We start from the raw sequence: 15,823 nt of genomic DNA, 5'->3' as shown, positions 1-15,823 counted from the left end.
GAGGAGGAAGAAGAAGAGGAGGAGAAGGAAGAGGAGGAGGAAGAAGAGGAGGAGAAGGGAGAGGAGGAGGAGGAAGAAGAGGAGGAGGAAGAAGAGGAGGAAGAAGAGGAGGAGGGTAGAAGAGGAGAAGGAAGAGGAGGAGGAAGAAGAGGAGGGGGAGGAAGAGGAGGAGGAAGAAGAGGAGGAGAAGGGAGAGGACGAGGAAGAGGAGGAGGAGGAAGAGGAGGAGGAGTAAGAAGAGGAGGAGGAAGAGGAGGAAGAAGAAGAGGAGGAGAAGGAAGAGGAGGAGGAAGAAGAAGAGGAGGAGAAGGAAGAGGAGGAGGAAGAAGAGGAGGAGAAGGGAGAGGAGGAGGAGGAAGAAGAGGAGGAGAAGAAGAGGAGGAAGAAGAGGAGGAGGGTAGAAGAGGAGAAGGAAGAGGAGGAGGAAGAAGAGGAGGGGGAGGAAGAGGAGGAGGAAGAAGAGGAGGAGAAGGGAGAGGACGAGGAAGAAGAGGAGGAGGAAGAGGAGGAGGAGGAAGAAGAGGAGGAAGAGGAGGAGGAGGAAGAAGAAGAGAAGGAAGAGGAGGGACACCTTAGGAGCTGGGGGACACCTTAGATGCAACACGAGCCAAGCGTGAGGAGACAGAACACTGTGTGCCCTGCAAGGAGCATCTGGAAGCCTTTATGGTTATAAACAGCTAGTGTGAGGAAGGTTTCATGGTTATAAACAGCTAGTTTAAGGAAGGTTTCATGGTTATAAACAGCTAGTTTAAGGAAGGTTTCATGGTTATAAACAGCTAGTTTAAGGAAGGTTTCATGGTTATAAACAGCTAGTTTAAGGAAGGTTTCATGGTTTTAAACAGCTAGTTTGAGGAAGGTTTCATGGTTATAAACAGCTAGTGTGAGGAAGGTTTCATGGTTATAAACAGCTAGTTTAAGGAAGGTTTCATGGTTTTAAACAGCTAGTTTAAGGAAGGTTACGTGGTTAAAAACAGCTAGTTTAAGGAAGGTTTCATGGTTATAAACAGCTAGTTTAAGGAAGGTTACGTGGTTATAAACAGCTAGTTTGAGGAAGGTTTCATGGTTATAAACAGCTAGTTTAAGGAAGGTTTCATGGTTATAAACAGCTAGTTTAAGGAAGGTTACGTGGTTATAAACAGCTAGTTTGAGGAAGGTTTCATGGTTTTAAACAGCTAGTTTAAGGAAGGTTTCATGGTTATAAACAGCTAGTTTAAGGAAGGTTTCATGGTTATAAACAGCTAGTTTAAGGAAGGTTACGTGGTTAAAAACAGCTAGTTTAAGGAAGGTTTCATGGTTATAAACAGCTAGTTTAAGGAAGGTTACGTGGTTATAAAACAGCTAGTTTGAGGAGGTTTCATGGTTATAAACAGCTAGTTTAAGGAAGGTTACGTGGTTATAAACAGCTAGTTTGAGGAAGGTTTCATGGTTATAAACAGCTAGTTTAAGGAAGGTTTCATGGTTATAAACAGCTAGTTTAAGGAAGGTTACGTGGTTATAAACAGCTAGTTTGAGGAAGGTTCATGGTTATAAACAGCTAGTTTAAGGAAGGTTTCATGGTTATAAACAGCTAGTTTAAGGAAGGTTTCGTGGTTATAAACAGCTAGTTTAAGGAAGGTTTCATGGTTATAAACAGCTAGTTTGAGGAAGGTTACGTGGTTATAAACAGCTAGTTTGAGGAAGGTTTCATGGTTATAAACAGCTAGTTTGAGGAAGGTTTCGTGGTTATAAACAGCTAGTTTAAGGAAGGTTTCATGGTTATAAACAGCTAGTTTAAGGAAGGTTTCATGGTTATAAACAGCTAGTTTGAGGAAGGTTTCATGGTTATAAACAGCTAGTTTAAGGAAGGTTTCATGGTTATAAACAGCTAGTTTAAGGAAGGTTACGTGGTTATAAACAGCTAGTTTGAGGAAGGTTTCATGGTTATAAACAGCTAGTTTGAGGAAGGTTTCGTGGTTATAAACAGCTAGTTTAAGGAAGGTTTCATGGTTATAAACAGCTAGTTTAAGGAAGGTTTCATGGTTATAAACAGCTAGTTTGAGGAAGGTTTCATGGTTATAAACAGCTAGTTTAAGGAAGGTTTCATGGTTATAAACAGCTAGTTTAAGGAAGGTTTCGTGGTTATAAACAGCTAGTTTAAGGAAGGTTACGTGGTTATAAACAGCTAGTTTGAGGAAGGTTTCATGGTTATAAACAGCTAGTTTAAGGAAGGTTACGTGGTTATAAACAGCTAGTTTAAGGAAGGTTTCATGGTTATAAACAGCTAGTTTAAGGAAGGTTTCATGGTTATAAACAGCTAGTTTAAGGAAGGTTACGTGGTTATAAACAGCTAGTTTGAGGAAGGTTTCATGGTTATAAACAGCTAGTTTAAGGAAGGTTACGTGGTTATAAAACAGCTAGTTTGAGGAAGGTTTCATGGTTATAAACAGCTAGTTTAAGGAAGGTTTCATGGTTATAAACAGCTAGTTTAAGGAAGGTTACGTGGTTATAAACAGCTAGTTTGAGGAAGGTTTCATGGTTATAAACAGCTAGTTTAAGGAAGGTTACGTGGTTATAAACAGCTAGTTTGAGGAAGGTTTCATGGTTATAAACAGCTAGTTTAAGGAAGGTTTCATGGTTATAAACAGCTAGTTTAAGGAAGGTTTCATGGTTATAAACAGCTAGTTTGAGGAAGGTTTCATGGTTATAAACAGCTAGTTTAAGGAAGGTTTCATGGTTATAAACAGCTAGTTTAAGGAGGTTTCGTGGTTATAAACAGCTAGTTTAAGGAAGGTTACGTGGTTATAAACAGCTAGTTTGAGGAAGGTTTCATGGTTATAAACAGCTAGTTTAAGGAAGGTTACGTGGTTATAAACAGCTAGTTTAAGGAAGGTTTCATGGTTATAAACAGCTAGTTTAAGGAAGGTTTCATGGTTATAAACAGCTAGTTTAAGGAAGGTTTCATGGTTATAAACAGCTAGTTTAAGGAAGGTTTCATGGTTATAAACAGCTAGTTTAAGGAAGGTTTCATGGTTATAAACAGCTAGTTTAAGGAAGGTTTCGTGGTTATAAACAGCTAGTTTGAGGAAGGTTTCATGGTTATAAACAGCTAGTTTAAGGAAGGTTTCATGGTTATAAACAGCTAGTTTAAGGAAGGTTTCATGGTTATAAACAGCTAGTTTAAGGAAGGTTTCATGGTTTTAAACAGCTAGTTTGAGGAAGGTTTCATGGTTATAAACAGCTAGTTTAAGGAAGGTTTCGTGGTTATAAACAGCTAGTTTAAGAAGGTTTCATGGTTTAAACAGCTAGTTTAAGGAAGGTTTCATGGTTATAAACAGCTAGTTTATGGAAGGTTTCATGGTTTTAAACAGCTAGTTTGAGGAAGGTTTCATGGTTATAAACAGCTAGTTTAAGGAAGGTTTCATGGTTTTAAACAGCTAGTTTAAGGAAGGTTTCATGGTTATAAACAGCTAGTTTAAGGAAGGTTTCATGGTTTTAAACAGCTAGTTTAAGGAAGGTTTCATGGTTATTAAACAGCTAGTTTAAGGAAGGTTTCATGGTTTTAAACAGCTAGTTTGAGGAAGGTTTCATGGTTATAAACAGCTAGTTTAAGGAAGGTTTCATGGTTTTAAACAGCTAGTTTGAGGAAGGTTTTATGGTTATAAACAGCTAGTTTAAGGAAGGTTCATGGTTTTAAACAGCTAGTTTGAGGAAGGTTTCATGGTTATAACAGCTAGTTTAAGGAAGGTTTCATGGTTATAAACAGCTAGTTTAAGGAAGGTTTCATGGTTATAAACAGCTAGTTTAAGGAAGGTTTCATGGTTTTAAACAGCTAGTTTGAGGAAGGTTTCATGGTTATAAACAGCTAGTTTAAGGAAGGTTTCATGGTTATAAACAGCTAGTTTAAGGAAGGTTTCATGGTTATAAACAGCTAGTTTAAGGAAGGTTTCATGGTTATAAACAGCTAGTTTAAGGAAGGTTTCATGGTTATAAACAGCTAGTTTAAGGAAGGTTTCATGGTTATAAACAGCTAGTTTAAGGAAGGTTTCATGGTTTTAAACGAGCTAGTTTAAGGAAGGTTTCATGGTTTTAAACAGCTAGTTTGAGGAAGGTTCATGGTTATAAACAGCTAGTTTAGGAAGGTTTCATGGTTATAAACAGCTAGTTTAAGGAAGGTTTCATGGTTATAAACAGCTAGTTTAAGGAAGGTTTCATGGTTTTAAACAGCTAGTTTGAGGAAGGTTTCATGGTTATAAACAGCTAGTTTAAGGAAGGTTTCATGGTTTTAAACAGCTAGTTTGAGGAAGGTTTCATGGTTATAAACAGCTAGTTTAAGGAAGGTTCATGGTTATAAACAGCTAGTTTAAGGAAGGTTTCATGGTTATAAACAGCTAGTTTAAGGAAGGTTTCATGGTTATAAACAGCTAGTTTAAGGAAGGTTTCATGGTTTTAAACAGCTAGTTTAAGGAAGGTTTCATGGTTTTAAACAGCTAGTTTAAGGAAGTTTCATGGTTTTAAACAGCTAGTTTAAGGAAGGTTTCGTGGTTATAAACAGCTAGTTTAAGGAAGGTTTCATGGTTTTAAACAGCTAGTTTAAGGAAGTTTCGTGGTTATAAACAGCTAGTTTAAGGAAGGTTTCGTGGTTATAAACAGCTAGTTTATGGAAGGTTTCGTGTTATAAACAGCTAGTTTAAGGAAGGTTTCATGGTTATAACAGCTAGTTTAAGGAAGGTTTCATGGTTATAAACAGCTAGTTTAAGGAAGGTTTCATGGTTATAAAAAGCTAGTTTATGGAAGGTTTCATGGTTATAAACAGCTAGTTTAAGGAAGGTTTCGTGGTTATAAACAGCTAGTTTAAGGAAGGTTTCATGGTTTTAAACAGCTAGTTTAAGGAAGGTTTCATGGTTATAAACAGCTAGTTTAAGGAAGGTTTCATGGTTTTTAAACAGCTAGTTAAGGAAGGTTCATGGTTATAAACAGCTAGTTTAAGGAAGGTTTCGTGGTTATAAACAGCTAGTTTAAGGAAGGTTTCATGGTTTTAAACAGCTAGTTTAAGGAAGGTTTCATGGTTATAAACAGCTAGTTTATGGAAGGTTTCATGGTTATAAACAGCTAGTTTAAGGAAGGTTTCGTGGTTATAAACAGCTAGTTTAAGGAAGGTTTCATGGTTTTAAACAGCTAGTTTAAGGAAGGTTTCATGGTTATAAACAGCTAGTTTAAGGAAGGTTTCGTGGTTATAAACAGCTAGTTTAAGGAAGGTTTCATGGTTATAAACAGCTAGTTTAAGGAAGGTTTCATGGTTATAAACAGCTAGTTTAAGGAAGGTTTCATGGTTTTAAACAGCTAGTTTGAGGAAGGTTTCATGGTTATAAACAGCTAGTTTAAGGAAGATTTCATGGTTATAAACAGCTAGTTTAAGGAAGGTTTCATGGTTTTAAACAGCTAGTTTGAGGAAGGTTTTATGGTTATAAACAGCTAGTTTAAGGAAGGTTTCATGGTTATAAACAGCTAGTTTAAGGAAGGTTTCATGGTTTTAAACAGCTAGTTTAAGGAAGGTTTCGTGGTTTTAAACAGCTAGTTTAAGGAAGGTTTCATGGTTTTAAACAGCTAGTTTAAGGAAGGTTCGTGGTTATAAACAGCTAGTTTAAGGAAGGTTTCATGGTTTTAAACAGCTAGTTTAAGGAAGGTTTCGTGGTTATAAACAGCTAGTTTAAGGAAGGTTTCGTGGTTATAAACAGCTAGTTTATGGAAGGTTTCGTGGTTATAAACAGCTAGTTTAAGGAAGGTTTCATGGTTATAAACAGCTAGTTTAAGGAAGGTTTCATGGTTATAAACAGCTAGTTTAAGGAAGGTTTTCATGGTTATAAACAGCTAGTTTATGGAAGGTTTCATGGTTATAAACAGCTAGTTTAAGGAAGGTTTCATGGTTATAAACAGCTAGTTTAAGGAAGGTTTTGTGGTTATAAACAGCTAGTTTAAGGAAGGTTTCGTGGTTATAACAGCTAGTTTAAGGAAGGTTTCATGGTTTTAAACAGCTAGTTTAAGGAAGGTTTCGTGGTTTTAAACAGCTAGTTTAAGGAAGGTTTCATGGTTATAAACAGCTAGTTTAAGGAAGGTTTCATGGTTATAAACAGCTAGTTTATGGAAGGTTTCATGGTTATAAACAGCTAGTTTAAGGAAGGTTTCGTGGTTTTAAACAGCTAGTTTAAGGAAGGTTTCATGGTTATAAACAGCTAGTTTAAGGAAGGTTTCGTGGTTATAAACAGCTAGTTTAAGGAAGGTTTCATGGTTTTAAACAGCTAGTTTAAGGAAGGTTTCATGGTTATAAACAGCTAGTTTAAGGAAGGTTTCGTGGTTTTAACAGCTAGTTTAAGGAAGGTTCATGGTTATAAACAGCTAGTTTAAGGAAGGTTTCGTGGTTATAAACAGCTAGTTTAAGGAAGGTTTCGTGGTTATAAACAGCTAGTTTGAGGAAGGTTTCATGGTTATAAACAGCTAGTTTGAGGAAGGTTTCGTGGTTATAAACAGCTAGTTTGAGGAAGGTTTCGTGGTTATAAACAGCTAGTTTGAGGAAGGTTTCATGGTTATAAAACAGCTAGTTTATGGAAGGTTTCATGGTTATAAACAGCTAGTTTAAGGAAGGTTTCATGGTTATAAACAGCTAGTTTAAGGAAGTTTTCATGGTTATAAACAGCTAGTTTAAGGAAGGTTTCGTGGTTATAAACAGCTAGTTTGAGGAAGGTTTCGTGGTTATAAACAGCTAGTTTAAGGAAGGCTTCATGGTTATAAACAGCTAGTTTAAGGAAGGTTTCGTGGTTTTAAACAGCTAGTTTAAGGACGGTTTCATGGTTATAAACAGCTAGTTTAAGGAAGGTTTCGTGGTTATAAACAGCTAGTTTAAGGAAGGTTTCATGGTTTTAAACAGCTAGTTTAAGGAAGGTTTCATGGTTATAAACAGCTAGTTTAAGGAAGGTTTCATGGTTATAAACAGCTAGTTTAAGGAAGGTTTCATGGTTTTAAACAGCTAGTTTGAGGAAGGTTTCATGGTTATAAACAGCTAGTTTAAGGAAGGTTTCATGGTTATAAACAGCTAGTTTAAGGAAGGTTTCATGGTTATAAACAGCTAGTTTAAGGAAGGTTTCATGGTTATAAACAGCTAGTTTAAGGAAGGTTTCATGGTTATAAACAGCTAGTTTAAGGAAGGTTTCATGGTTTTAAACAGCTAGTTTAAGGAAGGTTTCATGGTTTTAAACAGCTAGTTTAAGGAAGGTTTCATGGTTTTAAACAGCTAGTTTAAGGAAGGTTTCGTGGTTATAAACAGCTAGTTTAAGGAAGGTTTCATGGTTTTAAACAGCTAGTTTAAGGAAGGTTTCGTGGTTATAAACAGCTAGTTTAAGGAAGGTTTCGTGGTTATAAACAGCTAGTTTATGGAAGGTTTCGTGGTGCGTCTACGTATGCTGCCCACTGCTCCTGGCTGTGCCCCCGGAGGAAGGACAAGCCAGGATGGGTTAAATGCAGAGGAGCCATTTCACCGGCCACCATCAAGCATGTGCGTGTGTGTGTGCAAGCATGTGTTGTAGTGTGGTGTGTTGCGTGACTAATAAAGACTGTTTCTTCTTCTTCTTTCTTATAAACAGCTAGTTTAAGGAAGGTTTCATGGTTATAAACAGCTAGTTTAAGGAAGGTTTCATGGTTATAAACAGCTAGTTTATGGAAGGTTTCATGGTTATAAACAGCTAGTTTAAGGAAGGTTTCGTGGTTATAAACAGCTAGTTTAAGGAAGGTTTCATGGTTTTAAACAGCTAGTTTGAGAAGGTTCATGGTTATAAACAGCTAGTTTAAGGAAGGTTTCATGGTTATAAAAGCTAGTTTAAGGAAGGTTTCGTGGTTATAAACAGCTAGTTTAAGGAAGGTTTCATGGTTTTAAACAGCTAGTTTAAGGAAGGTTTCATGGTTATAAACAGCTAGTTTAAGGAAGGTTTTGTGGTTTTAAACAGCTAGTTTAAGGAAGGTTTCATGGTTATAAACAGCTAGTTTAAGGAAGGTTTCGTGGTTATAAACAGCTAGTTTAAGGAAGGTTTCGTGGTTATAAACAGCTAGTTTGAGGAAGGTTTCATTGTTATAAACAGCTAGTTTGAGGAAGGTTTCGTGGTTATAAACAGCTAGTTTGAGGAAGGTTTCGTGGTTATAAACAGCTAGTTTGAGGAAGGTTTCATGGTTATAAACAGCTAGTTTATGGAAGGTTTCATGGTTATAAACAGCTAGTTTAAGGAAGGTTTCATGGTTATAAACAGCTAGTTTAAGGACGTTTTCATGGTTATAAACAGCTAGTTTAAGGAAGGTTTCGTGGTTATAAACAGCTAGTTTGAGGAAGGTTTCGTGGTTATAAACAGCTAGTTTAAGGAAGGTTTCATGGTTATAAACAGCTAGTTTAAGGAAGGTTTCGTGGTTATAAACAGCTTGTTTAAGGAAGGTTTCGTGGTTATAAACAGCTAGTTTAAGGAAGGTTTCATGGTTATAAACAGCTAGTTTGAGGAAGGTTTCGTGGTTATAAACAGCTAGTTTAAGGAAGGTTTCATGGTTATAAACAGCTAGTTTAAGGAAGGTTTCATGGTTATAAACAGCTAGTTTAAGGAAGGTTTCGTGGTTATAAACAGCTAGTTTAAGGAAGGTTACGTGGTTATAAACAGCTAGTTTGAGGAAGGTTTCATGGTTATAAACAGCTAGTTTGAGGAAGGTTTCATGGTTTTAAACAGCTAGTTTGAGGAAGGTTTCATGGTTATAAACAGCTAGTTTAAGGAAGGTTTCATGGTTATAAACAGCTAGTTTGAGGAAGGATTCATGGTTTTAAACAGCTAGTTTAAGGAAGGTTTCATGCTTTTAAACAGCTAGTTTGAGGCAGGTTTCCTTGTTATAAACAACTTGTTTGAGGAAGGTTTCATGGTAGTTGATGAACCATTGCTGAGTATAGTAAATGTAATTGGTCCAATCAACTTTTTTTGTTTTGTTTATGGTGCACCAGGGACAGGTTATAAATGTGATTCCATTAAAATTGTGGTTCTCGGGCTTGTATTTGTCAGGGACCCCCCTTAGGACTCCTATCGCGTCAACATAGACACTGGGGGCGTCAGAAAATACAGCCGACCGAGCGCCTGCTGACATGACTGGGAGAGGCAGGAGCACTGGTAAGCAGTTTGAGGTCAGCTGCGGTGACAATGGACATTTTCTGTGCCACCGCTACCCGGGCACATAGGCCTGACCAATTGCCGGGCAAGGTAGTGGTCAGCTTACGGCCTCCGCACAGCCAGAATAGACCGGGGACCTGCCTGGTCTGCTTTAGCAGAACATCGGGAATGGAATAGCCACCCTCCACTATGGGAATGTCGTTGGGCTTTATCTACACTACAGAGCAGTTGCCCGGGAATTGCCCTTCAGATTTTCCAGATTGGGTGGACTGAAAACACCCATGTTGGCCTCGGAGGTGCAATTTGGATAATGCGCAGTGCGGTCCAACCTGGTGGCCGTTTACAGATTGTGTTATTTTCAGAATTAAGAGGTGTTTTGACATGGGTGCCGGCATGTCTCATGCAGTCCCAGGCGCATGGTGGTTTTGGCCATGTGTACCCGATCGGTTGTAGGGTCGTATGTTCGAGGACCCCATTAGCTTCTATCGGTTTAGCATGATGCCACAGTATCGGGACTACTATTAATAATGTTGTGAATGGTAGGGTGCTTTGACTCGTTTGAATCGTTTAAATGGGCGCCATGTACTTTGCTGGCTCATGGTTTCCGGTGGGTGTAATCACTGGGGGAGAGTACTTAGCTTTTGGCAGTGGCGTTGGCTTCCTCAGGGGATGCAGCGCTGATGGCGTTGCTGTCGTTTTGTCCACAGGTTGGCAGAGAGGTTGGTGAGAGGGTGAGGTGGTTCTGGTGGTTCAGTTGGGTTCAGTCGGTTGGTTCAGTCGGTCGGGTTAAGGGCGAGTTTGTAAATGTAATTGATCCAATCAACTTTTTTACTTATTTATTGTGCACCAGGGACAGATTTTATGCATGCGAATCCAAGGTTTCATGGTTAAACACGGAGCTTGAGGGAGGTTTTATGGTTATAAACAGCTAGTTTGAGGAAGGTTTTTATGGTTATAAACAGCGAGTTTGAGGAAGGTTTTTATGGTTTTAAACAGCTAGTTTGAGGAAGGTTTTTATGGTTATAAACAGCGAGTTTGAGGAAGGTTTTTATGGTTTTAAACAGCTAGTTTGAGGAAGGTTTTTATGGTTATAAACGGCAAAACGTCTAAATTACAACATAAAAAGGGAATTGCATCGGTCAAATTCCAACACACATCCCACATTCTGTAGAGGGTTATCATTTGACATGATTTGATAAATATTTAAAAACGTCAAAAAATAGTTAAAAAAGTTAAAAAGTAAATTCACTTATATAATTGTATAAGTGCATTTTCCATATCAATAACTATTTGTTTGTTATTTAATACTTTTTTAAGAAGTTATTTATTTGGTATCAATGTATTAAAACAGTGTGAGTGTGTGTGTTTGTGAGTTTGTGTGTATTTTCTCTGCTTGTGTGAGCTCTATTTACATGTGTATGGGAGTGAGCTGTGTGTAGTTTAAGGCTATGAGCTATTTGCTTGATTTGAGCACAAATAGGGCATGAAATTGAATCACGCAACTAATTTTCCATTTAAGAGACTTTGTTTATTAGTGACACCCTCTCTCTCTCTCTCTCTCTCTCTCTCTCTCTCTCTCTCTCTCTCTCTCTCTCTCTCTCTTGCTCCCTCTCTTCCCTTTTCCCCTCTATAACCCAAAGGTTTTTAATTAATACTTCTTCATCACCGTCTCTCTGTACTCCTCTTCTGGTCCTCCCCTCCTCTATATCTATATCTATATCATCACTATGTCCTGATCTTTCTGTCGTGATTGTCTCTCTGTGTCGAGAGAGAGAGAGAGAGAGCGAGAGAGAGGGAGAGAGAGAGAGAGAGAGAGAGCGAGAGAGAGAGAGAGAGCGAGAGAGAGAGAGAGAGAGAGAGAGAGAGAGAGAGCGAGAGAGAGAGAGAGAGAGAGATAGAGAGAGAGAGAGAGGTAAAGAGAAAGAGAACTTAAGGCACCCGGTTCAAACGCCAAACAGGGATCAGGACAACATGAACGCATCACAGTGTCTCGGTGTGTTTTGGGTCCTGGTCTGTGTTTGCACGAATCCTATTACACTCTGTGTTAGAATTACACGTCAGCCTTCCTTGTGTCTTCGTTCTGAAAATTCAGTTATTTTCGGAGATTCGGCTCTTTGCGAGTGACTCGGGGAAAAAAGAGATTGGTTTACTTTTCCCGACTCTTGGTTGGTTGGGCTCGGTCGGTGTAACGCACGGTGAGCGAGGGAGGACTTCCTGAGCCGTGAACGAGGGTCGAGAAGACGTGTCGGTTCGGCTCTGAGCTGGGAACGGAATTCTCAAAAGAATTATTCAATTCTGTCCAAATTATTTGTTTTGGTGGAAGGCAAAGTTGAAATGACTACCATTTAATATGAATTATGACATTTGTCTCTTTTTTTCCCCCAAATTCTTTGAGTTGTATTGATAAGTTTCACTAGCTATCTCTCTCTCTCTCTCTCTCTCTCTCTCTCTCTCTCTCTCTCTTCTCTCTCGCTCGCCTACTCTCTGAATCCAAACTCGAGGAGCTTGTTGGACTCCTTGATGCTCCTTGCATGAGCCGCCGCTCACCGGCTCTTTTCGTTGCCGGATCGAGATCCCGGTCTCAGGGAACGCCTGTGAGTCTGGCTGGAGTTACAGAGTCGGCAAACGAAAACCAACGTGCGTCGGACTCCAGACGCCCGGGGTCATTCACAAGATGTGTTCGCTCGGAACGAAATCGCTTGCCGGTCGCGCATCGCACCGCTCGGCTGAACGTGTGAATGCGCACGCGAGCATCAAAACACAGACGTTCATTGGATGAATTGACGGATGAAAGGAATGAATATTTCATGGGAAAAACCTGCATGTGGATTTGAGTGAGTGCGTGCGTGCACGCGTGTGTCAGACAGTGTATTGAAGGCTTGTACACCCAGAGGAGTCATGACTAGTGTTAAGTATCTGCCCTTTCACTAATTAGCCCCAAACATCTGTCCAGACGGCTGCCACGGGGAGGTCATAATGGGAGAAGTTAGCGCATACACACACACACACACACACACACACACACACACACACACGCAGGCACACACACGCACGCACACACACACACGCACGCAGATCCATAGATGGAGCTTACAAACAGCCCCCAAATCACTCGCTCAAAGTTTCCCCCCAAGCAGTGACCTTGCGGGGAAGTTTGGAGATCTACTAATGAGACGGGCGGGGGAAGAGAGAACAACAAACAGATGGAGGGATTTCTCAATTCAGATCAATTCAAAGAGCTTTATCAACATAGGAAACGTATGTTTACATTGCCAATGCAAATGGAAACCCCAAAAAAAGGAAAAATATAAGGAAAATTTAACCAAAGGTAAATGTATATATACTGTATATATATATGTGTCTATATATATATATATATATATATATATATATATATATATATATACACAGTATATGTGTGAAGATAAATTAAAATATAACGTAAAATAATACTTTATGTATGTATATGAAATTCACATCTTTATAAAAATAAAATAAAACCTGAAAATGTACAAAAAAAAACAGACAAAAAATGTCTATATAGTACGAACCTAAATCTGTAACGTAATTAATTTATGAGAAGGGCAGGGTAGACGAAGAAAAGAGGGATGAATTTGGGGGAAAAGGAGGGATGCATTTGGTGACGTGTTTGGCCGGAGGGGAGCAGGATCACAGAAAGACGGAGAGAAAGGGGAGATTAGAAGAGGAGGAGCGCGACAGAAACAAACACAACAACGCGCACAAAAAGTGGAGGGAGTTTGTTTTAATGAAATGGAAACGGGAGAAAAGCGTGTGATGTGTTCGGAATGAACGAGTGCAGATAAGGAAGGAGGGAGCCTTTCATTTTGAAAATAGAGCAGCGTTTAAGCACGAGAGAGATAAGGAAAATAATAAAAAAAAAAATACACATTTCATCAGAATTGTATTTATTTTTTAGTTTTTGTCATGAAGAACATTTCGACTGTGAGTCGATGCAGTTCATCCACATCAAATTATTGCCTCTGAACTCCGCTTATTTAAATTTATTTAGTTTATGAGTCATTTCATGGGACGGGCGCCATTTGGCCTTTCTATTTTCACAATGTTCAATAACAAAGAATCAATTTCGATATTTCATCGTGTAATATACACGTTAAACTCCCCAGAAACATATTTTCCCACCTCAGGCGCAAAAGCCTTATTTCGATCGTCCATTACACATGCATTATTTGTGACGGGGGTTTGACGGGGTGAAACATTCCATCCTCAAAAGCCCGCCGCACCAATCATTTTACTCTGGGTTAAATTCATTATCTTATAATTAGCAATAAGTAAGATGTATTTTTTCACAAATATCAATAACAATTTGTTGAAAAACAGTTTTATCTATCTATTATCAGTGACAGGGTATACATAGGTTATGCTTGACAGACCCCATCAAACATTATAAAGCATGAAATTATCAGTAATAAATGTGCGTGGGGAAACAAATTTACATATATATTTATATAATACATCTTTCATTCCGTCGTCTGGTGGAAACCGTTTATATGGATAAAAAATCTTGGGACAGAATCATTCCTATACAAAGGCTGATTAAATCACATGCTCATAGTTATCAAGTAGTCTGCTCAGATTATTCATTTTGGGTCTTTTCATACATCACAACATATGGATTTTTGTTTTTAAAAATAGATAATTCTACTTCTACTTGATCCTACTTTACCCATGATCCTTTGCCTCACGGTAACCTGTCTGCAGCTACGCCGGGGCTTGCCGGTGCTACGGCCCCGTCAGGATTTTGCTTAGCACCCCGCCATATATATATATATATATATATATATATATATATATATATGTATGTATGTATATATTTATATATATGTATGTGCATGTGTATATATATATATAAATATATATACTGTATATATAAATATTAATATATATACTGTATATATATAGTTAGATTCAGGCTAAAGGCCTTGTTTTTGTTTTTTTAAGTACATGTAAAATATAAACAAGCTCTTTGGAGGAATGGGAACCCTAACCCTAACCCATATTTTATGTACCCACCTGATGCTATTTCTTCCAGTCCAATGTGATCAAAAGTAGCCCAGTCTGTTAACACAGGCTCCAAGTGACATCAAGTTAAATAGCATTACGATTTAACGACCAAATGTGATGATAAAAGTGTATTGATTGTGTATGTGCACAGCGTGGTACACATTTCAGTGCTGGCAGAGTTTTAAACAATATTTTTTGGAGTGTTTTAGATAATGTGATGAATATTACATTTACAATTACATTTATTTTCATAGATTTTTTTAAATGCATTTTATTTTTTTTACATAATTTCAAATGTTGTATTTTTGGAATTTATGTTTGTATATATAATATGTATTTTATTATTATAAGTATTTATAATTTTTTTTATATTATTTGTTATAAATTTATTTATATGTATTGTTTAAAGAAGTAATCTAAAACTAACTATGTCCCTGATTTCTATGAATATTTCTCATAAACTAATTTTGAGATATTATCACCGCTGTGCTCCTTTCGCTCGACTAACATTGTTTTTTTTTTTGCCCAGGTTGTGGAGACCAACCTGGTGGCCTTCGACTGTCACTGGATCCTCATCAATGAGGTGAGTGTTTCCACCTTATTTTGGATTTCGGTTTCTCTCCCATTTTGTTTCCGATTTTGTGATCATATGTGACAGTTTTTGGCAATTAGAGAACAATTTTATTTTGATATGTCTGGTGCTCCAGTTTCCCCCCCAGTAAGAAAACAAAATAACAAAAAAAAACTTGGAAAACCAAAATGTTTGACAAAAAGTAAGACGGAGGGGGAACTGTTATCATTTCATTCCGCACAATAACTTAACATCCTGGAACCACAGTGAACATACTGTTGAGAAACCACTGATCTGATGAGTGCCCCCATTTTTAGTTTTCTTGCAATACTTTTGCTTTCTCCTGAGAAACTTCAGAATTGCTGTCGCCAGTTGGAAGAACACACCAAATTCCCACATTTGGCAAATATCACGCTCATATCAATTTACCAGAACTTGGATGCAGCGTGAAATATTAATGGGCCTATTTCGGGATTTGATTTGTTCAAGATGACAACGAAATTCCAGAAAGATTTCAAAATAAATACCTAAAGGGATGAAATATATAACAAAAAAATACACTGGAATTGTAAAGTAACCACTTTTCACAACCATTCTTTCCCAGATTAAACTATCTTTATTCTAATCCACATCCACAGTAAGTAGAATGGTATAACCATAATGCTTGTAATATACCGTGCATACCAAAACAACGCGTAATCTAATGAATGGTTGAACACGTTGAGGGTTTTTTAACCAAATAAATAATATTATTGAAAAAAAAATGCACTGCCCGAAACTTTAAACTAGGAGCTTGACACAAGAAAAAAAAAGTTGCAGAAAAACCCTTATAATTCTAATGGCAAGATATGAACTAATTAATAAAATTAGAATATTTACAAAAAAGGACTTGTGGGTTATTAATTGTGAAAGTGCTTCCGGTGAAAAGGTGGAAAACAGCCTTTTCACAGCACGACTGTGTTGTTCCAATATATTTCTCAGAACACAAACATTTCTCAGGGTAATGCATAATTTTATTGACATTTTCTTTTGCGCTGCAATTCACCCT

At 37.8% G+C, this 15,823-nt stretch overlaps 1 protein-coding gene across 1 annotated transcript in view; it reads left to right on the top strand.

The window, feature by feature from the left end:
* Positions 1–15,823, top strand: part of grid2 (glutamate receptor, ionotropic, delta 2) — a gene marked incomplete at both ends in the record, with an annotated part of 557,550 nt that overhangs the window by 341,193 nt on the left and 200,534 nt on the right. Inside the window, 1 exon segment of the mRNA XM_080004041.1 lies at positions 14,734–14,787. Coding sequence (XP_079860167.1) covers positions 14,734–14,787 — 54 coding nt within the window.

The sequence above is a fragment of the Zeus faber genome (assembly GCF_960531495.2).
Source record: "Zeus faber genome assembly, chromosome: 7".
In the NCBI taxonomy this organism is placed as follows: Eukaryota; Metazoa; Chordata; class Actinopteri; order Zeiformes; family Zeidae; genus Zeus; species Zeus faber.
Note: the sequence above shows the minus strand (reverse complement) of the source record. Positions and strands in the feature narration are given on the sequence as shown.